At 48.3% G+C, this 22,072-nt stretch overlaps 1 protein-coding gene across 2 annotated transcripts in view; it reads left to right on the top strand.

Moving 5' to 3' along the window:
• Window positions 1–22,072, top strand: part of SAMD4B (sterile alpha motif domain containing 4B) — a 38,720-nt gene that overhangs the window by 13,188 nt on the left and 3,460 nt on the right. Inside the window, exons 3-11 of one of the 2 annotated variants that reach the window (XM_082231081.1) lie at window positions 1,656–2,138; window positions 4,383–4,625; window positions 6,949–7,070; window positions 7,930–8,016; window positions 8,965–9,283; window positions 11,793–11,878; window positions 11,973–12,091; window positions 19,268–19,466; window positions 21,337–21,460. In XM_082231081.1, the coding sequence (XP_082087207.1) occupies window positions 1,656–2,138; window positions 4,383–4,625; window positions 6,949–7,070; window positions 7,930–8,016; window positions 8,965–9,283; window positions 11,793–11,878; window positions 11,973–12,091; window positions 19,268–19,466; window positions 21,337–21,460 (1,782 nt within the window). The remainder of the gene's footprint in view (window positions 1–1,655; window positions 2,139–4,382; window positions 4,626–6,948; window positions 7,071–7,929; window positions 8,017–8,964; window positions 9,284–11,792; window positions 11,879–11,972; window positions 12,092–19,267; window positions 19,467–21,336; window positions 21,461–22,072) is intronic. The other variant, XM_082231082.1, reaches the window with a different exon arrangement.

Raw genomic sequence — 22,072 nt, 5'->3', positions numbered from 1 at the left:
CATGCCACTCAGTTAAGCTCCATTCCCCAAGCACACGCACCCCCTTCACCACCCCCACCCTTGCAACTGACACACACAAGCGCCTCCCTTTTATCTGTGAGGCAAAATGCAACTCCTACAGCTCTCTAATAATAGTGTAGCCCAAGATTAAGGCAAAAGGGAGAAATGAGGTTCAATTCACTGAATCTCTTTCGTAGGCTGCTGACGTAAAACTAGGAGACAATTCAGAGCACCCTCAATCAACCCCCCCCCAAAAAAAATAAAGCCCCCCAGATGCTTTGGACTACAAGTCCCAGCAGCCCCAGCCAGGTGGCTGCTGGGAGCTGTAGTCCGAAACATTTGGAGGGCTTCAACTTGGGGAAGGTGGTCCTAAAAAGAGCCTGCTTTTGTCTGCAGAAGAGTTTTCTCCTGCAAGTTCTGAAAATCTCAGAAGCCTGCTCCAAAGTAACCGAGAGGAGGGCTTTTACTGTTTACCCCCCCCCCCACTCAGCTTTCTTAATCTTAATTCCCCTTGTTTACTGACGCACACCCACCAAACCCGAAAGTCAGTTGCCTTGTTGTTATCTTTTCATTCAGCAGCCTAACAGCCCAGGGATAGAAGCCGTTCTTTACCCTGTTGGTGCGACTAATCTATATCTTCTTCCCGAGGGCAGGAGATCAAGAAAGCTAAAATCTGAATATAAAACCACAAAGTACATAATCAATTCATTTCTAGGAACTGATATATAATGAAATGAAAAGGATGTTTAAAATAACCTTTGTTTTAAAAAACAACAACCCAGAAGCTTTTCTTTTGGGAATTATAGGGACAGAACTACCTAAAATGTATAGAAACTATAGAAACTTGCAGAAACTTATTCATGTATGCAACTACAGCAGCAAGAATGTTACTGGCCCCAAAATGGAAAGAATGGAAATGGTTTATTGAATATTTACAGATAAATTAGAAACAGATAAAAACATTGACAGGGTCATTGTAACAACCTGCAATTTTATAAGAGTATATATTTGAAGAAGATGAATAAATGAGTAAATTAAGTTAATTTGGATATGCAGATAATAATAACAAGTTTAAGGAACCGCAGAAAGAGGGGGATGGAAGTCAAGTTTTGAAATGTCAAAATTAGTGAAATGTATAAAGCTAGCGAAATGTATAAACTTGAAATGTATGTATGTATGTATGTATGTATGTATGTATGTACAGTGGTACCTCGGGTTAAGTACTTAATTCGTTCCGGAGGTCCGTACTTAACCTGAAACTGTTCTTAACCTGAAGCACCACTTTAGCTAATGGGGCCTCCCGCTGCACCGCCGGAGCACGATTTCTGTTCTCATCCTGAAGCAAAGTTCTTAACCTGAAGCACTATTTCTGGGTTTACGGAGTCTGTAACCTGAAGCGTATGTAACCTGAGGTACCACTGTATGTATGTATGTATGTATGTATGTATGTATGTATGTATGTATAAATAAATAAATAAATAAATAAATAAATAAATAAAATGGAAGAAAGCACATAATCAAAATGAAAACAGCAATAAGCCCCCCAGCACATTTGAAGAGGGCATAGGATGTCAATCAAATCAACTGAAATCAATCAATCGTCCCCAGCAGCACCAGATATTCTCTTGACTTGCCCCTCTCTCTTACCCCAACAGCTGTCATCAGTCAGTGGCACCAAGAGCCCAAGGACAAAGCAGTCTCCCTGCTCCTCTCCCACCTGCCTCTCCTCCAGCCTGGCAACACGGACGCCAAGTCCGAGTACATGAAGCTCTTGCAGAAGGTGCTAGCCTACTCCATCGAGAGCAGCCTCTTCATCGAGGAGAGCCGACAGCTCCTCTCCTACGCCCTCATCCACCCGGCCACCACGCTGGACGACCGCAACTCCCTGGCCCTGTGGCTCAACCACCTGGAGGAACGCCTCTCCAGCGGCTACTCGGGCCAGAGCAGGGGGCGGCCCGACACGGCCTACCACTCGCGCCAGGGCTCGGACGAGTGGCAGGGCCCCGTGGACACGGGCCTCGGAGACCTGGGGCACGGCTGGCAGGAGAAGCCGCCGCGGGAAAATGGGCACATGTCCTTCCATTCCTCTGGATCCGTGCCGTCGGCCATCAACAGTATCGGGAGCAACGCAAACACAGGTGTGGAAGGCAGGGCGGAGGGGTGAGGAGGGTCTGTGAAACAGGCGCCGTCTTGCTTGGGAGGGGGAAGGTGGGGGTGTTTTCCTGCAAAAAAATAAATAAATCTAAAGTCTATGTCTTGGGACATAGAAGACCTTCCCAATTCACTAAGATAGGTTCTTGCCCTTCCGCAGCAGTTCCCTCAGGAGCAGCCTTTCTGAAAGAATATCTCTGCTGCTCTAAAAGGTTGCCCCTGGAAAGAGTTAACCAATTCTGGTTAGCTTAGTATTTCCCAGTTTTTGGTGAAATGGCTTGGAAATAAACTGAGCTGTCTGTCTCGAGCCAGAGGGAGCTCTCTCGTCAAAGGCCTGGAAACGATGCCTTATGAGGAACGGCTAAGGGAGCTGGGCATGTTTAGCCTGGAGAAGAGGAGGTTAAGGGGTGATATGATAGCCATGTTCAAATATATAAAAGGATGTCACATAGAGGAGGGAGAAAAGTTGTTTTCTGCTGCTCCAGAGAAGCGGACACGGAGCAATGGATCCAAACCACAAGAAAGAAGATTCCACCTAAACATTAGGAAGAACTTCCTGACAGTAAGAGCTGTTTGACAGTGGAATTTGCTGCCAAGGAGTGTGGTGGAGTCTCCTCCTTTGGAGGTCTTTAAGCAGAGGCTTGACAACCATATGTCAGGAGTGCTCTGATGGCGTTTCCTGCTTGGCAGGGGGTTGGACTCGATGGCCCTTGTGGTCTCTTCCAACTCTAGGATTCTATGATCTCTGGGAGGAATCTGTCTGTTGATATCAAAAGCTGTGTGTCTTGCTTTCCTCTATCCTCATGCCAGAGCTAAGAAAACATTTCAGAATTGTAGGCACTGCAAAGGACTGTGTGAAACCTTTTTGGTTGGGTGATCCTTGAGGCCTAGTCAGCCAGTTGGGTCATTCCAGTTCCTTGCCTGAACATTATTATTATTATTATTAAATGTATTAGTTGCTTGTTTTGCCATGTCAACTCAAAGCAACTTACCAGAAAAGAAAATACATGAAAACATCCCACCTATTCTAAAAGACCATAGACAGTTAAAAACCAAAGGCCTGGTTAAAAAGTAATGAATTTGCCTGGTGCCTGAATACATTATTATTATTATTATTATTATTATTATTATTATTATACCCCACCTATCTGGGTGGCTTCCAGCAGATATGAAAACATAATAAAATATCAGACATTAAAAACTTCCCTATACAGGTCTGCCTTCAGATGTCTTCTGAAAGACGTATAGTTGTTTATCTCTGGCATCTGGCAGGAGGGCATTCCACAGGGCGGCACCACTGCCGAGAAGGCCCTCTGCCTGGTTCCCCGTAACCTCACCTCAGTGTCCAGGCTGGATGATGGGGGTGGAGACGCTCCTTCAGATATACAGGGCCGAAGCCGTTTAGGGCTTTAAAGGTCAGCACCAACACTTTGAATTGTGCTTGATATACATTGATGGTGCCAGGTGAGTTTCCCTGGGGAGAGCATTCCACAAATGGGGAGCCACCACTGAAAAGCTGCTGTCACTCTCCGAACCTCCCATATAGGGGGCAGACGAAGAAGGACCTCAGAAGACAAATTGGTGGTTCTCGGTGTATTCCTATAATAATAATGATGATGATGATAATAATTTATTATTTGTACCCCGCCCATCTGGCTGGGCCTCCCCAGCCACTCTGGGCGGCATCCATAGAAACCAAAAATACACTAAAATATCACACGTTAAAAACTTCCCTGAACAGGGCTGCTTTCAGATGTCTTGTAAACGTCAGGTAGTTGTTTATCGCTTTGACATCTTGTGGGAGGGCGTTCCACAGGGCGGGTGCCACCACCGAGAAGGCCCTCTGCCTGGTTCCCTGTAGCTTTGCTTCTCGCAGTGAGGGAACCGCCAGAAGGCCCTCGGAGCTGGACCTCAGCGTCCGGGCTGAACGATGGGGGTGGAGACGCTCCTTCAGGTATACTGGACCGAGGCCGTTTAGGGCTTTAAAGGTCAGCACCAACACTTTGAATTGTGCTCGGAAACGTACTGGGAGCCTGCTCAAACTTCCTTCCGGTCAGGTTCACCGAATGAACCTATATTCTGGGGAGTACATCCACTCGATAGGTTCGGAATTTGTAAACTTGCCTTTGTCCTGAAATCTTTCCTAAGCTGCTGAAGGCTTCCTGATGATTTTGCGCCCTTAGTGTGGGGCCATTGTCGGCAGGTCCTAACCATCTCTTCCCTCCTTCCAGCTCTCCCCTGCCAAATCCACCCCAGCCCGCTGAAGCGCTCCATGTCCCTCATCCCCACCAGCCAGCAGGTCCCCAGCGAGTGGATGAGCGTGGACGAGATGGGCGCCCGGCCAGCCTTCATCCCCGGCGGGGAGCACGCTCCCCTCTCCCCCCAGAGCAGCGTGGCCTCATCGGGCAGCGAGCAGACGGAGGAGCAGTCTGGCAGCCGAAACACCTTCCAGGAGGAGGGGAGCGGCATGAAAGGTAGTTTGGGAGGGGGAGGGTGCGGCTGGACTCGACAGCCACTTTGGTGGACTGGGGTTCTGTCCTCCTGGGTCAGAGGCTGGTCTCAAAGATGAATGCCGGTCCCCAAACCACAGGAAACCCCCTTCTACCAAATCGGCTTGATTCGATTTAATATTTGTATCCTGCTTTTCCAACAGCAAATGTTGAGCTCAAAGCGGCTCACAACAATTGCCGTAGCATTAAAAACATTGCAGCCGCTGTAATATCAAACACAGGAACATAGAAATAGAGCCAAACTGGCAGAGCATGAGACACTCAGGCTGGTGGGTTTGAGCCCCGTGTTGGGCAAAGGACTCCTCCATTGCCGGGGGTTGGACTGGATGACCTTTGTGGTCCCTTCCAGCGCTACAGTTCTGCAGTTCTTACAAAATCATCAAAACAATGCAGTTATAGTAATTCAAAATATCAGAAAGAGCTGCTGAGCACCAGCCCTGATAACGGGATTTGAGGATTCTGCAAAAGGAGTCCTCAGACGTGTATGTGTAGCTGCATCTTTGAGCAGTCCATTCCCCCCCCCCCCTCAAACTTTGTAAAATGGCACAAATGCCCATTCTCTTCAGTCCCTCTTGGCTTGCTATGTTCTCATGCCCAGGAAGCTCTGGAGGAATCAGTTGCCTGGCCTGTGTATTTGTGTGCGAGAGAGAATTAAATACAGACACACCTCTTGCCTGTTCAGCCCCAGGTCGAGGCAGCTGAGTCTGCAGCAGTCAGAGACTTGATGGTCCCAATGGGAGTCGCAAACATATGCTTAGCCTTGGCCCCTCCTGTAGACCCTGTTACCTGGGAAACGTCCTTTTGTTTAAAAGACGCTGCTATGCCAATAGACATAGTCCTGACCAAGGGCGGTAAGAACACTCCCCATTCTGAGGTGCCTCATTGCTGGGACAGGTCCCTGGCACTCAGTTTTTTACTACTCTTCGGCTGTGCTGGACAGCATTCCCCAACTTGTTTTGTTTTTAATATTTTATTAAGTTTTCACAATAAAAGGACAATCAAGAAAATATACAAAAACAAAGAAAATACAAAATCACAAAAAAACAATACATTACAAAAATACAAACATTGAACACATCAAAAGAAAAAGGAAAAAAAAGTAAAAACACGTATAGTAACAAAAATTCCCTCTTTCTTAATTTCTCATCTTCAATTAACTTATTTTCCCGACTTCCTCACGTCTCCCGTTCTTGTATCCCTTTTTAAAAGTTAATTCCGCAAATTCACATCCCATTAATTTATCTAATATTAATCCAATCTTACATTTTACTTTATTGCTAAAGCCCCTGCGATTCATTTCAATGTATCAACATTCAAAAATTTTACAATATCTCTGCAAATAAATTTTAAATTTCTTCCAATCTTCCTCCACCGACTCCTCTCCCTGGTCTCGGATTCTGCCAGTCATTTCCGCCAGCCTTCCCCAACTTGCTGCCCTTCAGGTCTCTCGTCATTCCTGACCATTGGCCACTCAGGGTGAGGCCGGTGGGAGTTTATTCTACTACTCCTCTCAAAAGGGAGACCAAGATGGCTTTCAGCACAAGAAAACACCCCCCGAAAGACCTTAAAATATTTTAAAAACATTTCAGTTTTCAATCAGCATAAAACGACATGGTTTATAAGTTTTATTAATACACATGGTTCAGGCAACTTCGCTTCTGTTGCGCCGCAAGGGGCTGACCAAATACAGTTTGCCTAGATTCCTTTTTTTTTTTAATAAAATTTTTTATTGGTTTTTCACAATTTATATAAACACAAACAATACACAATACAAACATACAAACACATAAACAAACATGTATAATTTCGAATCCTTTTTTCTTAAACCTTACTTCACCGACTTCCCCATACCTCCCCTTTCTGCATCCCAATTCTCAAATTTATTTCAGCAAATCCTCCCCCTTAATTTTATCTAATTTTCCCTTGTTCTTTTCTTTTGCTTAATCTTTCACAGCTGTAATCCCCTGTTTTCTATATCCTCAACATTTTGGCACTCATTAATTTTACAGTATTTCTTAAGGTAAATTTTAAATTTCTTCCAATCTTCTTCCGTCGTCTCTTTCCCCTGGTCTCGGATTCTGCCAGTCATTTCAGCCAGTCCCATATAGTCTATCACCTTCATCTGCCATTCTTCCAGAGTGGGTAGATCCTGTGTCTTCCAATACTTTGCGATGAGAATTCTTGCTGCTGTAGTAGCACAGTTTGCCTAGATTCCACACTCCGTGACATTGGCTCACTCACAAGGCTGTCCCCCAAAGGTGTCTTACCTCTCGACCGCTCTCCACAGATGTCCCCTCGTGGCTGAAGAGTCTTCGCCTCCACAAATACGCAGCCCTCTTCTCCCAGATGACCTACGAAGAGATGATGACCCTCACAGAGCAACATCTGGAGTCGCAGGTACTGCACAAGGTGCTTAAACCAGAGTCCTGGGGGCAGCTGGGGGCGACTGCTTTGCAAGTGCGGGGGGGGGGGTCTGGGGAAAGAAAGCATTTCTAGAGTTAATCCTGTGCCACCAGACTGTTGGAAGACCTCTTACCAGGGGCCCTTTGGGTTTCTGAGAAGCCATTACTATTATTTATTAAATTTCTATAACTTCCCATACCCACAGGCCTCAGGGCAGTTCACAACACTGTCTGCATGCCTTTAAGCCTTTCATTACAACTTTGAGGACTGCCACCCCCAAAGGAAATCTTAGAGGCTTAGGAGTTTTTTTTATGCAACATGTCATTGTTATGCTCACGCATGCTTAGAGTCTCTGTGGCTGTTTTGTAAAGGCGGGTATTGCTTGAGACCATCCATTCTTGGGGGGCTGCTGCACATTTTCGAAGACGCTTCTGTTAGGGTGTGAAACCTAAGACGCTGGCAAGTTAGCAATGTCATGTAACTTTAAGTAGTCAAGCTCGTTAAGTTGTTAAGTTGCTCAGTATATAAAGAGTGTTTGTTTTCTCTGCATGGTGTGGGGCGTGAAGCAAAAATGTCCGAAAGCTCCGGAGGTGTTTCTGTTACCTTTCTGCAATAAACCTGTCTTTGGAAAGACAGGCTTCCCTGTGTCGTTATTTCTTTGCTGCTGAGACTTTGAAGCTTGTACTGCAACAAGAATCTCTGCACTGGACTTACTTAATGCTGTGCAAAGAGAGCTGTTGCTGGTGGCGCAGCGGAAGCGTTTACTGGACCAGTACACAAACTCTCTTAGCTTCTTCCTCCGAGGGCTGGGCGGCAGCTCCCTCTGCTGGTGGGTATTTCAGCTGTCCCTCTTTTCCCTGACCAGAATGTCACCAAAGGAGCGAGGCACAAAATCGCCTTGAGCATCCAGAAGCTGCGGGAGAGGCAGAGCGTCCTGAAGTCTCTGGAGAAGGTAAGAGAGCCAGTTGAAGGTGGAGACTTTGCTGCTGAGAGGCAGGGCTGGGCTTCCGAGGGTCTCGTAAGTTTAACGGTACCAGTAACTCACAGCTGATGCACATTTTAACCTGTGTGATTTCAACTTGATATGGTTGAAATCACGCAGATTTAAATGCGTGGAAGGCGGAGACCTCAAAAGCTCTTTTTGCACAGGGTTTCCCCCTAATAGCTCTCTGTCTTGCTTGTGGTTATGGGGTGGTCCCTTGTGCATGTGCCATCCCCAGAACGTAACCCCCTCATAGGATGTGAGTTTCCTGTATTAAATGGAACAGAATTGTCATTTGAGTATCCTGAAGCTGTGGGAAAGACAGGGTGTCTAAAATAGGAGCTAAATGCGTCCAAAATCTGATTTAGAATAACAGTGTAACTCAATAATCATCACCATCATCAGTGTTTTTTACGGGGTACACGTACCCCTCAACGTTTGTGAATCTAAGTTTGGCCTCATTGAGGGGGCAGTATTTCAATATGAGTAGGAAAATGAGAGCACTCCTAAACATTTGTTTCAGAAAAAAGCACTAATAATAATAATAATAATTTGTATATACCGGTAGGTCTCACAACATAAAGTTACAATATATGAAGCACAAAATACATAATAAAAATTAGTCAAAGCACAAACTACATAATAAAAATAATGAAAACCTATTAAAAACAATAAAAACAATATGAATGCATACACACTAATAAACAATATGTTTCCCAGCGAAAGTCCCTAAACAATACTCTAGTCCACAAGTACGGAAATCCAAATTAACTTTGACAAAAGCTCATTTTCCTTAATGCTTCTAGCCGCTTCTCCTCCATCTCCCCGCCAAGTCTTGAGCTGCCGAAAAATTCCCCTCTTCAAGTTCTCCTTTTCCTCTCCTCCTCCTCCTCCCCCTCTCACCCGCCCCCCCCCCAGGACATCTTGGAAGGGGGGAACTTGTGGAACGCCCTCCAGGAGCTGCAGCAGATCATCATCACCCCCATCAAGGCCTTCCACGCCCTGCAGGCCATGGCAGCGCCCAAGGAGAGCCAGCAGCAGCAGCAGCAGCTGCCTGCGGAGCAGCGCGGAGCCACCAAGCTGTGTCTGGACAAGAGCGGAAACCCCTCCGAGGAAAAGGACCCGGCCACCGACACCTTCCTGCCCCCGACAGGCTCCCCTTGCGACGGGGAGTCGGGGGCAGCGCCCATCGCCGAGGGGGACATTGCAGGGCAGTTCACCCGGGTGATGGGCAAAGGTGAGGGCTCCGGGTTGCCACCAGGTCTGAAGCGGTAGGATTTGTGCCGCCCAGGGAACCCTCTTAACACCTCATGGTCCCTCTTAGGTTTAGGGTTGGTCTTTTGAAATGGCCGGGTCTCCGTGCTAACACTGCTTTAGTCCTACAGGGACCCTTGCCCCAGGGCCCCTGAAGTTAAAATGGACATGCAGACCCCTCCGGTTTCCAAAGATCAAGGGGGCGGCCACCTGTGCGATGGGTGGGTGATCTGAAACTTAGCAGCAGAGCTCCTTACCTCTCTCGCCCTGACCTAGCCACTGTGATCCACGCAACAGTCACCTCCAGACTGGATTATTGTAACTCGCTCTACATGGGGTTGCCCTTGAGACTGACCCAGAAACTCCAGAGGGTGCAGAATGCCGCGGCGAGACTCCTCACGGGGTTCTTGCCGCAGGAGCACATTCACCCGGTGCTTTACCAGCTGCACTGGCTCCCGGTGGAGTACAGAATCAGGTTCAAGGTGCTGCTTTTAACCTTTAAAGCACCATACGCTTAGGACCCTCGTACCTACAGGACCACCTCTCCTGGTATGTCCCACGGAGGACCTTACGGTCTTCAGACAAAAACATCTTGGAGATCCCGGGCCACAGGGAGGTTAGGCTGGTCTCAACCAGAGCCAGGGCTTTTTCGGCTGGTGGAACACTCTGTCACAAGAGACCAGGGCCCTGTGGGACTTGACATCTTTCCTCAGGGCCTTCAAGACAGAGCTGTTCCTCCAGGCCTTTGGCCAAGGCAGTCTGACCCCCCTCCTTTGGTAATCCTCACAGAACTCTAGCCCAATGGTTGCCATTAATCTGATTTGAACTGATTTTATAATGGAACGATTTTAGAATGTTGTATCATTTTACTGTTGTTAGCCGCTCTGAGCCCGGCTTCGGTTGGGGAGGGCAGGATATAAATAAAAGAAAATTATTATTATTTCGTTGTCCCCGAGAGGGGGCAATGACAATAAAGATATTATTATTATTATTACTATTATTATGATGTGGATGCAGGAAGCTAACAGCAGTGAATGACGGAGAGAAATTTAAGAGCCGTATCTCCAAAGATAGATGTAAGACACTGTAAAATATAGAAGGGTTATGGTAGCTATGAGAAGAGGGTAAAATACCGTACTTTTCTGTATATAATACGAGGTTTCCCCCCGAGAAATTCATATCCAAAATTTGGGGTTGTCTTATACACAGGTAGTGCACAGGTGGGATGGGGGGTCGGTTGCTGCTGTGAGCAGGAGATTGTCAGGGCAGTTGATTTGTGGGTGCGGCTAAGGCTGCTGCTGATTGGCTCGTGGCTGTGAGTGGGCTATTCAAAGACGCGTGCGATTGCCATCGTCAGTCTGGCGGTTTGCTTGTTTTTGGGCAATCATCCCAAAAAAACCTCAACAACCCATTTTCTCAAAATAGGGGGCGTCTTATACACGGGAGCATGTTATACACAGACAAATACGGTAAACTGGAGCTCTGTTTATTCGGTTTGCTTTTACCCTAAGATGCTACCATACATTCTAAAATCAGTTCAGAATCAAATTAATGGCAGCCATTGGGCTAGAGTTCTATGAGGATTACAGAAGGAGAGAGGGGTCAGGCTGTGCCCTGGCCAAAGGCCTGGTGGAACAGCTCTGTCTTGCAGGCCGTGCGGAAAGATGTCAAGTCCCGCAGGGCCCTAGTCTCTTGTGACAGAGCGTTCCACCAAACTGGGGCCATGGCTGAAAAGGCCCTGGCTCTGGTTGAGGCCAGCCTAACCTCCCTGTGGCCTGGGACCTCCAAGATGTTTTTATTTGAAGACCATAAGGTCCTCCGTAGGGCATACCAGGAGAGGCAGTCCCGTAGGTACGAGGGTCCTAGACCGTACAGTGGTACCTCTGGTTAAGAACTTAATTCATTCTGGAGGTCCATTCTTAACCTGAAACTGTTCTTAACCTGATGCACCACTTTAGGTAATGGGGCCTTCCGCTGCGCTGCCACCGCACGATTTCTGTTCTTATCCTGAAGCAAAGTTCTTAACCCGAGCTACTATTTCTGGGTTAGCGGAGTCTGTAACCTGAAGCGACTGTAACCTGAAGCGTCTGTAACCTGAGGTACCACTGTATAGGGCTTTAAAGGTTAAAACCAGCGCCTTAAACCTGACCCTGTACTCCACCAGGAGCCAGTGCAGCTGGTATAGCACCGGGTGAATGTGATCCTGCGGCAAGGACTCCATAAGTAGCCTTGCCACTTCATTCTGCACCCGCTGGAGTTTCTGGGTCAGTCTCAAGGGCAGCCCCACGTAGAGTTGAGTTACAGTAATCAAGCCTGGAGGTGACCGTCGCGTGGATCACTCAACCGTTTTCTGACTGCAGTATCCTTTTTGAGGCGAGGTGACCACAGCCGCACACAGTTTTCCAGTTGTGGTTCCCCTGTAGATCTGTGTTAACGGCATTACGACAGCAGCCGTTTTATTTCCACTTCCTTTCTTTTCCTTTCCCCTGCAGTGTGTACGCAGTTGCTGGTCTCCCGACCGGACGAGGAGAACATCACCAGCTACCTTCAGCTGATAGAGAAATGCCTGATGCACGAGGTAGGCACTGGGCTTCCCGGAGAGGGTGAGGGCCCCATGTCCGCCCGCTTTGCCCATCCCAACTCACGCCTGCCCTCCTGTGCTCTCCCTCCAGGCTTTCACAGAGACGCAGAAGAAGAGGCTCCTGTCGTGGAAGCAGCAGGTGCTAAAGTTACTCCGGACGTTTCCCAGGAAGGCCGTGCTGGACATGCAAGGCTACCGTCCGCAGAAAGGGTGAGTCTTGGCAGGAGCAAGGAGTTCAAGGGACAGGATTAGGCCAGGAGGGTGCTGGGTTAGGCAGGGCAGCCTCCTGCCACAGAGGGTTCTAAGACTGGAAGCTAGGGTTTTATGCGGCTGTTGTTATTATCTTGTTGTTGTTGTTTAGTCGTGTCCGACTCTTTGTGACCCTACGGACCAGAGCACATAATAATACAGCGGTGCCCCGCAAGACGAATGCCTCGCAAGATGAAAAACCCGCTAGACGAAAGGGTTTTCCGTTTTTCGATGCGCTTCGCAAGACGAATTTCCCTATGGGCTTGCTTCGCAAGACGAAAACATCTTGCAAGTCTTGCAATTTTTTTCGCTCCCCCCCTTTTTCTAAGCCGCTAATAGCCTTTTAGCCGCTAATCCGCTAAGCCTTTAATAGCCGCTAAACCGCTAATAGCGCTAATCTGCTAAGCCGCTAATAGGGTTGCTTCGCAAGACGAAAAAACCGCTAGACGAAGAGACTCGCGGAATGGATTATTTTTGTCTTGCGAGGCACCACTGTAATAATAAAAATTTTATTTCTACCCTGCCCTCCCCAGCCAAGACCGGGCTCAGGGCGGCAAACAACCAATAATGAAAACAGCCCTCCTGTCTTCCACTGCCTCCCGCAGTTTGGTCAAATTCATGTTCGTGACTTTGAGAACACTGTCCCGCCATCTTGCCCTCTGCCGTCCGCTTCTCCTTGGGCCCTCCATCTTTCCCACCATCAGGGTCTTTTCCAGGGAGTCTTCTCTTCTCCTGAGGTGGCCAAAGTATTGGAGTCTCAGCTTCAGGATCTGTCCTTCCAGTGAGCACTCAGGGCTGATTTCCTTCAGAATGGAGAGGTTTGATCATCTTGCAGTCCATGGGACTCTCAAGAGTCTCCTCCAGCACCAGAATTCACAAGCATCATTATTATTAATTCAAATCACCATAATTATCACCATAATTCAGAAGCATTGTTATTATCTTACTATTTATTAAATTTATTGCTGGCTCTTTCTTGCCAAAGGCAACACAAAGCAGCTTGCAAGCAAACAGAGAAACAAACATAGTTACATTTTTAAAAAACCCATTAAAATAATCTATTAAAAAAAACACAAGAGGAAAGTTTTGCCCAGTGCCTAGACATGTACATATAACAATGGCACCTGGTAAGCCTCCCTGGGGAGAGCATTCGACAAATAAGGAGCCACTACAGAAAAGGCCCCGTTCTCGTGTTGCCACCTCCTGGACCTCGCACATGGAGAAGGGCTTCAAATTAGAATCTCAGGGTCCAGGTAGGTTCATATGGAAAGAGGTGGTCCTTGAGCTATTGCGGTCCTGAGCCATTTAAGGCGTTTTGGTCAAAACCAGCACTTTGAACTGTGCCCAGAAAAACTAATTGGCAGCCCGTGCAGCGGAGGCAGAGTTGATATTGCATGCTCAAACCGCCTTGCTCCGGTGAGCAGCCTGGCCGCTGAATTCTGACTACGTGGTGGATGTTCTTGACGTATATCAAGAAACGTACTGGTGGCTGGCAGGTTCCCACCAAATTTGATTTTATCTGGTACTGTCTGCAGATTTACACGTCACTTTTTCTTTGCCATCCTTGTTACCGTGGAATACTTTCATTTTCTTGATTATGTCTGGATCAAACCTGTCTCTGGACTCCCTTAGCTGTCTCTGCGTTCCAATACAATATGAAGCTATGCGTTGTGGATTTTTACCAGAAAGTTGCCCAGTGTTTGGGTTGTTTTTTGAGGTTTTATTTACCAATTATTTTTATTGATATTCCAAATTATTACAAATCATTGCCGAATTAATTCAGTTTAATACAGTTTTCCAAAACTGGCTTCCCACGCTTCTTACTTGTCCAATATGAACCCCTGTTGCTGCTTATATTCTCAATTAATCTCTAGTTACCACTCGGTTTTTGGTTTTGACTCGATGTAAAACATTTTGAACATAATGAAGCTTTTAAAATAATAATTTTTAAAAAAGAAAAAGCTGTGTCTGCAAGCGCTGGGCGGTGGCTGACTGTGACTAAGAGAGCAGGTTTCTGGATTGAAGCAGCTGGCATGAAGGGGAGGGAGTCTGCCTCGGGGGTATTGTGTGTGTGGCAGGCTCCAGATTGAACCCCCGGGCACCTCCAGGTGCTTGGAAAGAACTTTCTCCCCTTGAGGGGCCCTGGGCACCTGCTGCCAGTCAGAGTTGACAGTATGAACTGGTAGTCTGACTCTGAATAAGTTCTCTTCATGTAACCCATCAGGAGTTTTATTTTTTAAAACTGTTTCTTGCATCATAATAATAATGCAGTGGTACCTCTGGTTGCGAAAGGGATCCGTTCCGCAGCCCCGTTCGCAACATGAGCAGAACGCAATGTGTGCGGGTTGCCATTTGCCGCTTCTGTGCATGCGCATGACGTCATTTTGAGCGCGTGCATGAGTGGCGAAACCCGGAAGTAACCCTTTCCGGTACTTCCGGGTCGCCGCGGGACGCAACCTGAAAAGATTTAACCTGAAGCAAACGTAACAAGAGGTATGACTGTAATAATAATTTATTATTTATACCCCGCCCATCTGGCTGGGCTTCCCCAGCCACACTGGGCGGCTTCCAACAAAGTATTAAAATACAGTGGTCTGTTAAACATTAAAAGCTTCCCTAAACAGGGCTGCCTTCAGATGTCTTCTAAAAGTCTGGTGGTAGTTGTTCTCTTTGACATCTGGTGGGAGGGTGTTCCACAGGGCGGGTGCCACCAGCAGGAAGGCCCTCTGCCTGCTTCCCTGTAGCTTTGCTTCTCGCAGGGAGGCAACCGCCAGAAGGCCCTCTGAGCTGGACCTCAGTGTCCGGGCAGAACGATGGGGGTGGAGACGCTCCTTCAGGTCTACTTGGCACCTTTGGGAAGGGCAAAGTGGAACAGGAATGTAACATACAATCACAGAATTGCAGAGTTGGTGGGGACCCTAGGGATGACCTGCAATGCGTATGAAACATTCCACTGACCTGGAAAGTCACCAGCTTGTGCTTCAAGGAAACACTTCTTAGATGAGCAGGACTTTCCTTTAATGCCTTGCAAGCAGCTGAGGTACTAACTGTTAGTATCTCAGCTCGCAGTCAGAGGTAACTGGCCTCCCCCGGGCAATCAGCTGAGATACTTGTTGACCTTCCGTCTGCGTCTCCCGGCAGGATCAAGGCAAGGTCACAAATCGGCGATCCTCCTCAGACGTGAGAAGAACACACCATCTCCTCCCTCCTCCCTGCATTCCCCCAGGGAGGGGAGAAGAGACAGACAGGAGTCTATTTACATGTCCTTTATTCCTGTCATTCAGCAGTACAGAGAAACGTGACTGCACCTTCCAGACTCCAGCAGTAGAGTCACAACTCCACCCCTGTACTTCCAGTACAGGTCAGATGACACTCTGAGCTAACATCCGGTGCTCAGTACAGAGAATGGACTGCCCCTTTTCCCCAAAAGTACGGTTCCAGACAACAACATCCTGTTTTGCATTCCAGCCACCTGCAGCTCGCTCTTGCATTGCTGCTTTTTCCTGACACTAACTGCTATTATGACAAAACACACCTTTCTCTTGCTTGCTGATGAAAACAGAGCCACAACACTGTCAGAGCTGTCTTGGAAGCAGCTGCCTAAGTTTGGGAACGCTTAAAAGGGTTGGGGCATTGTTGCTTAATGAATCCTCTGAGACAATACAAAGGACTTTCCACCTTGCCTGAAAAGGAGGGGCAACGTCTTGTCAAATTATTCCTTTCATGCTTAAGGGAAACTGCCGTCGCTTAAGTCAGCATCCTATGAAAGCGATCCCCTATTGTGGAGTTGGCAATATGTAAATCTGAACTGACTGGCTCCTTAACAGTTTTGATCAAAGCCATTGATCGGTTGACAACCCTATTCAAAACACAGGAGAGTGGTTTGCGTGGGCTTGCTTTCTGCCGCCTCCTGGGGCCTGCTCGTCTTTTGGGAGTGCAGTTTTCCTTTTGCGCGGGTTGTGTGTGTCTGGTCTATGTGAGGAGTGGGGAAAATAATAATAATAATAATAATAATAATAATAATAATAATAATAATAATAATAATTAAAAATAAATTATGTATACCCCGCCCATCTGGCTGAGTTTCCCCAGCCACTCTGGGCGGCTTCCAATCAAGTGTTAAAAACAATACAGCATTAAATATTAAAAACTTCCCTAAACAGGGCTGCCTTCAGATAATAATAATACTACTAATAATAAATTTTATTTATACCCCGCCCTCCCTGGCTCAGGGTGGCCAACACCAGTAAAATTTCAATAAAAACATAATAGAAAAAAGAAGAGAAAAAAACCACTTTAAAATGCAGGTTAAAATGCAATTTAAAATGCTGCCTCATTTTAAAAGTACAGTGGTGCCCCGCAAGACGAATGCCTCGCAAGATGGAAAACTCGCTAGACGAAAGAGTTTTCCGTTTTGGAGGTGCTTCGCAAAACGAATCTCCTATGGGCTTGCTTCGCAAGACGACAATGTCTTGCGAGTTCCTGCTGGTTTTCCCCCCCCCTTTTCTAAGCTGCTAAGCCGCTTATCAGCTGATCCGCTAAGCCGATAAGCCGCTAAAAGCCGCTAATGCGCTAATCCGTTAATCCGTCAATGGGCTTGCTTCGCAAGACGGAAAAAACCGCTAGACGAAGAGAATCACAGAACGGATTCTTTTCGTCTTGCGAGGCACCACTGTAGCCCGTAAATCAAAACCGTAAGGGGAGGGAAACAGAAGGGTCAGATTGAGTCCAAACCAAAGGAAGCCTTTGTGCCAGCGAGAAGACCTCGGGCACACCCGTCTCCCCCTTTTGAGAAGGTTTCTGTGTTTAAGTCAGACTCCAGCAGCAGAACGCCATCGCCCCTTCCCCATCAGGTGGTGCGGGCCCCTGAAATACGTTCAGCTCCATCCAGGTGAGACGCCATGACTGTCATGCAGCTCCTGTGGGAGGGTGGCAGCCAGAGGGACATCCAAGCTGGCTTCTTCGGGCCACACAGGTGCTTCTTCACACCCAACTATGAGTGCCTGTTGAAGCAGAGGAGCAAAGAAAGCGGCCTTGTACTGAGTCAGGACAGATCCTGAAGCTGAGGCTCCAAGACTTTGGCCACCTCAGGAGAAGAGAAGACTCCCTGGAAAAGACCCTGATGTTGGGAAAGATGGAGGGCGCAAGGAGAAGGGGAACAACGGAGGACGAGATGGTTGGACAGTGTTCCCGAAGCTACGAACATGAGTTTGAACAAACTGCGGGAGGCAGTGGAAGACAGGAGTGCCTGGCGTGCTCTGGTCCAGGGGGTCACGAAGAGGCGGACACGACTAAACGACAAAACAACAACTGAGTCAGATCATTGGTCCATTGAACTCAGTATTGTCCTCACTGACTGGCAGTGGTTCTCCAGGGTTTTAGGCAAGGGAGTCTCTCCCAGTCTGTCTCGCCAGAGTGGTTCATGCTCTAGTTATCTCCTGCTTGGACTACTGCAATACGCTCTACGTGGGGCTACCTTTGAGGGTGACTCGGAAACTGCAACTAATCCAAAATGCAGCAGCTAGACTGGTGACTGGGAGCGGCTGCCGAGACCCCATAACACCGGTCCTGAAAGACCTAGATTGGATCTCAGTACGTTTCTGAGCACAATGCAAAGTGTTGGTGCTGACCTTTCAAGCCCTAAACAGCCTTGGTCTAGTATACCTGAAGGAGCGTCTCCACCCCCATCGTCCAGCCCGGACACTGAGGTCCAGCTCCAAGGTCCTTCTGGCGGTTCCCTCGCTGTAAGAAGCCAAGTTACAGGGAAGCAGGCAGAGGGCCTTCTCAGTGGTGGCGCCTGCCCTGTGGAACGCCCTCCCACCAGATGTCAAAGAGAAAAACAACTATCTGACTTTTAGAAGACATTTGAAGGCAGCCCTGTTTAGGGAAGTTTTTAATGTTTGGTGTTTATCGTGTTTTTAATATTCTGTTGGGAGCAGCCTGGAGTGGCTGGGGAGACCCAGCCAGATGGGCGGGGTATAAATAATAAATAATGAATTATTTTATTTTATTATTATCCCAGGCCTACCAGAAGAGGTTGCCAGGGATTGATGCTCTACCTCTGAGCTATGTCCCTTCCCCAGGGTGCCCTGGGCTGCTTTATACCACAGCAGTGGTTCTCAAAGTGGGTGGTACATCCATACATAATTTTGTTTGTATGCCGCCTTTCTTTAGACAAAACCAGCTTGCAGCATGGACAAGATTTACATACAGTGGTACCTCGCAAGACGAAAAACGCGCAAGACGAAAGAGTTTTCCGCTTTTTGAGTCGTTCCGCAAGACGAATTTCCCTATGGGCTTGCTTCGCAAGACGAAACTTCTTGCGAGTTTGTTTCCTTTTTCTTAAAGCCGCTAAGCCGTTAATAGCCGCTAAGCCGCTAATAGCCGTGCTTTGCAAGATGAAAAAACCGCTAGACGAAGAGACTCGCGGAACGGATTAATTTCGTCTTGCGAGGCACCACTGTAATTGCAAACCTAGCAAAAGCACTCCTAAACAATAAGCGAAACATCAAAAGGTATACAACCAAATGAAACAATTTCCATACACATTGTAGTCAGATTTGAAATACAGATAACAAAAAATTAATATCAAAAACAGCAGCAACTGGCTCCCCAACGAAAAACCTAACCCAAAGGAGTCTGTTCAGCAGACTCAACTTTTGTAGCTGGAGTCAGTCCGGGCCCTGCCAATTTTAGGCCTGCAAGGCGGGGAGGCACTGGAGGTGAAAATGGCTATCAGATTTGAAGTTTTTATCACTGGATCAGGTTCATCAGTTTTGTTGAATTAATTAAACTAAATGGTTTGAACCAGGTACTGAATAAATGTGCAATTAATGGTGTGCTTTTTTAATTTTATTGTGTTATCAGTGGGTCATGTGAACCGCTATTCTGAATGATGCTCTTTCTAGGGTGGGGTAGGGGGCACTCGGGGTGATTTTCTGGAACCAAGGGGGCTAGTGGCCAGAAAATGTTTGGGGACCACTAGAGCTAAGGTAAGGGTGGGCAGCCTGTGGCCTGGATTAGGGTCACAGCAGCCTTATTGTGAAATGCTACCCGTATTCACAAGTGATGGTACTTACCAACGGGACTGACTTCTCTCTCTTTCTCCATCCCCACCCCGCTTTGGTACTCTTCTAGATGGGCCTTTGGTTCCAATTCTCTCCCCATAGCTGGATCTGTGGGGGTGGGGGTGGCCCGCCGAGGACAGCGGCAGTTCCAGATGCCCCCCCGCGCCATTCCTCCCAGCCGCCTGGGGATCCTGAGCCCTGTGGGGATCGGCGGAGTCTCCCCGCGGCATGCCCTCACCAGCCCGAACCTTGGGAGCCAAGGGCGGCAGGTAAGAAAGGGATGGGAGAGAGGGAGGGTTCCCTTTGTAGCTCTGCGCTAAGGTAACAGGGAGGGACACGGGTGGCGCTGTGGGTTAAACCACAGAGCCTAGGGCTTGCCGATCAGAAGGTCGGCGGTTCAAATCCCCGTGACGGGGTGAGCTCCCGTTGCTCAGTCCTTTCTCCTGCTAACCTAGCAGTTCAAAAGCACATCAAAGTGCAAGTAGATAAATAGGTACCACTCCGGCAGGAAGTTAACCGGCGTTTCCGTGCGCTGCTCTAGTTCGCCAGAAGCGGCTTAGTCCTGCTGGCCACATGACCCGGAAGCTGTACGCCGGCTCCCTCGGCCAATAAAGTGAGATGAGCGCCACAACCCCAGAGTCGGCCACGACTGGACCTAATGGTCAGGGGTCCCTTTATCTTTAAGGTAACAGGATGCCTCTGAAAGGCAGCCTGGCCACTTCTCCATTACCCCAAGAGGGCTCCTTCAGAAGGGGACATTCTAAGCCGCCTTACTTGTGCTGCTTGGTGTGTTTTGAATACGCGATTTCTTACCAGGGACGTGCAACGTGCTCTGTTGCGGAAATAATCTTACAGGGACATAAGCCGTGAGCAAAATGTGTGGAGTTGAAAAAGATGTTTGTGGAAGGAAGGTCTCAACTGTGTTGTACTCCGGTGCAACCCCAGGGGCTTGGCTGACAGCCTATTGAGGGGTAGCCAGCCAAGTGCCCCCCCCCCCCCGGTATTTTGGACTACAACTCGCCTCCTTCCTGTCCGTGGCCCCGCGGGCGGCAGCTGTAGCCCCAGACACCTAGAGGGCAGCAGGCTGCGTTTTAGAGACGAGGGAGATAGAGCAGCCCCCGTATTAGCATCACTGCATATTCCGTGCAGACGGCAGCTTCACATAATAATAATAATAATAATAATAATAATAATAATAATACATTTTTATTTATACCTTGCCCTCCCCAGCCAGAGCCGGGCTCAGGGCGGCTAACACCAGTAAAATTGCAATAAAAACAATGTGGGGGAGGGGGGGGACCATTTTAAAATACAGGTTAAAAATACAATTTAAAATGCAGCCTCATATTAATAATAGCCCATAGATCAAAACCATAAGGGGAGGGAAACATAAGGGTCAGACTGAGTCCAAACCAAAGGCCAGGCAGAACAGCTCCGTCTTGCAGGCCCTGCGGAAAGATGTCAAGTCCCGCAGGGCCCTGGTCTCTGGTGACAGAGTGTTCCACCACGTCGGGGCCACTGCTGAAAAGGCCCTGGCCCTAGTTGAGACCAATCTAACCACCTTGCAACTTGGGACATCCAAAATATTGCCATTTGTGTACCTTAAGGTCCTCCGCGGGGCATACCAGGAGAAGAGGTCCCTTAGGTACATGGGTCCTAGGCCGCATAGGGCTTTAAAGGTCAAAACCAGCACCTTCAACCTGACCCTGTACTCTACCGGGAGCCAGTGCAGTTGGTAAAGCACTGGGTGAATGAGATCCCGTGGCAAGGATCCCGTAAGGAGCCTCGCCGCAGCATTCTGCACCCGGTGGAGTTTCTGGGTCAGCTTCAAGGGCAGCCCCGCGTAGACCGAGTTACAATAATCAAGCCTGGAGTTGACCGTCACGTGGATCACTGTGGCCAGATCAGAAGAAGTGTCCAGCCGGGTCAGCACCCTGGTCTCGCAGTGACCAGGCCGGTGCCCCAAACAGAAACCTGCAGGCGAGACTTATTTGGGACATGCCAGTCTTCACCTCTCTCCCTCGGCTCCATGGCAGTAACTCACCTACTGGGAGGGGTGGTTTTTGGTGTTTGTGTGTGTGTGTTTTGTTTCTCCGGTTTGCCCCCCTGTTTAAATCAAATTCTCTTTTCCCCTCCAAGAACCTGTGGTTTGCCAACCCCGGGGGCAGCAACAGCATGCCGGGCCAGAGTCGCAGTTCTGTCCAGCGGACCCATTCGCTCCCCGTCCACACATCCCCCCAGGCCATCCTCATGTTCCCACAGGGTGAGTCAGCCAGATTCTTGCCTTCAGGGTCAGGAAAGGGGCATTTGCTTGGCCATTTGGTTCTTCTCAGAAAAAATTAGCCGCAAACAAAACAGGCACAGCGCTGGAACGCAGGCAATGAGTGCACATGCAGAGTGCTTTCCCCTTCTGGGTAACTACCGGCGGCTCATAGAGCAGCTGCTGCGAGATCTCACTGCAGGACTTAAACCATGGGTAGGCAAACTAAGGCCTGGGGGCCGGATCCAGCCCAATCGCCTTCTAAATCCAGCCTGCAGACGGAATCAGTGTGTTTTTACATGAGTAGAATGTCTGCTTTTCTTTAAAATGCATCTCTGGGTGATTTATGGGGCATAGGAATTGTTCATTTTCTTTTTCAAAATAAAGTCCAGCCCCCTGCTGAAAAGGGTTGCTGACCCCTGACTCAAATCTTTGTGGATACGAGGGGGAGCACCATCCCTGCCCCCTGACTTTCCCATTGACCAAGCAAACAAGACTGGATAGCTGAGTCGGGGTTGAGCGTGAGACTCTTAATCACAGGGTTGTGGGTTCAAGCCCCGCGTTGGGCAAAAGATCCCTGCGTTGCCAGGGGTTGGGCTAGATGACCCTCGTGGT

This window comes from Podarcis vaucheri (genome assembly GCF_965113315.1).
Source record: "Podarcis vaucheri genome assembly, chromosome: 7".
Taxonomy (NCBI): domain Eukaryota; kingdom Metazoa; phylum Chordata; class Lepidosauria; order Squamata; family Lacertidae; genus Podarcis; species Podarcis vaucheri.
The sequence above is the reverse complement of the archived record's forward strand: the minus strand, read 5'-3'. Positions and strand labels throughout refer to the sequence as shown.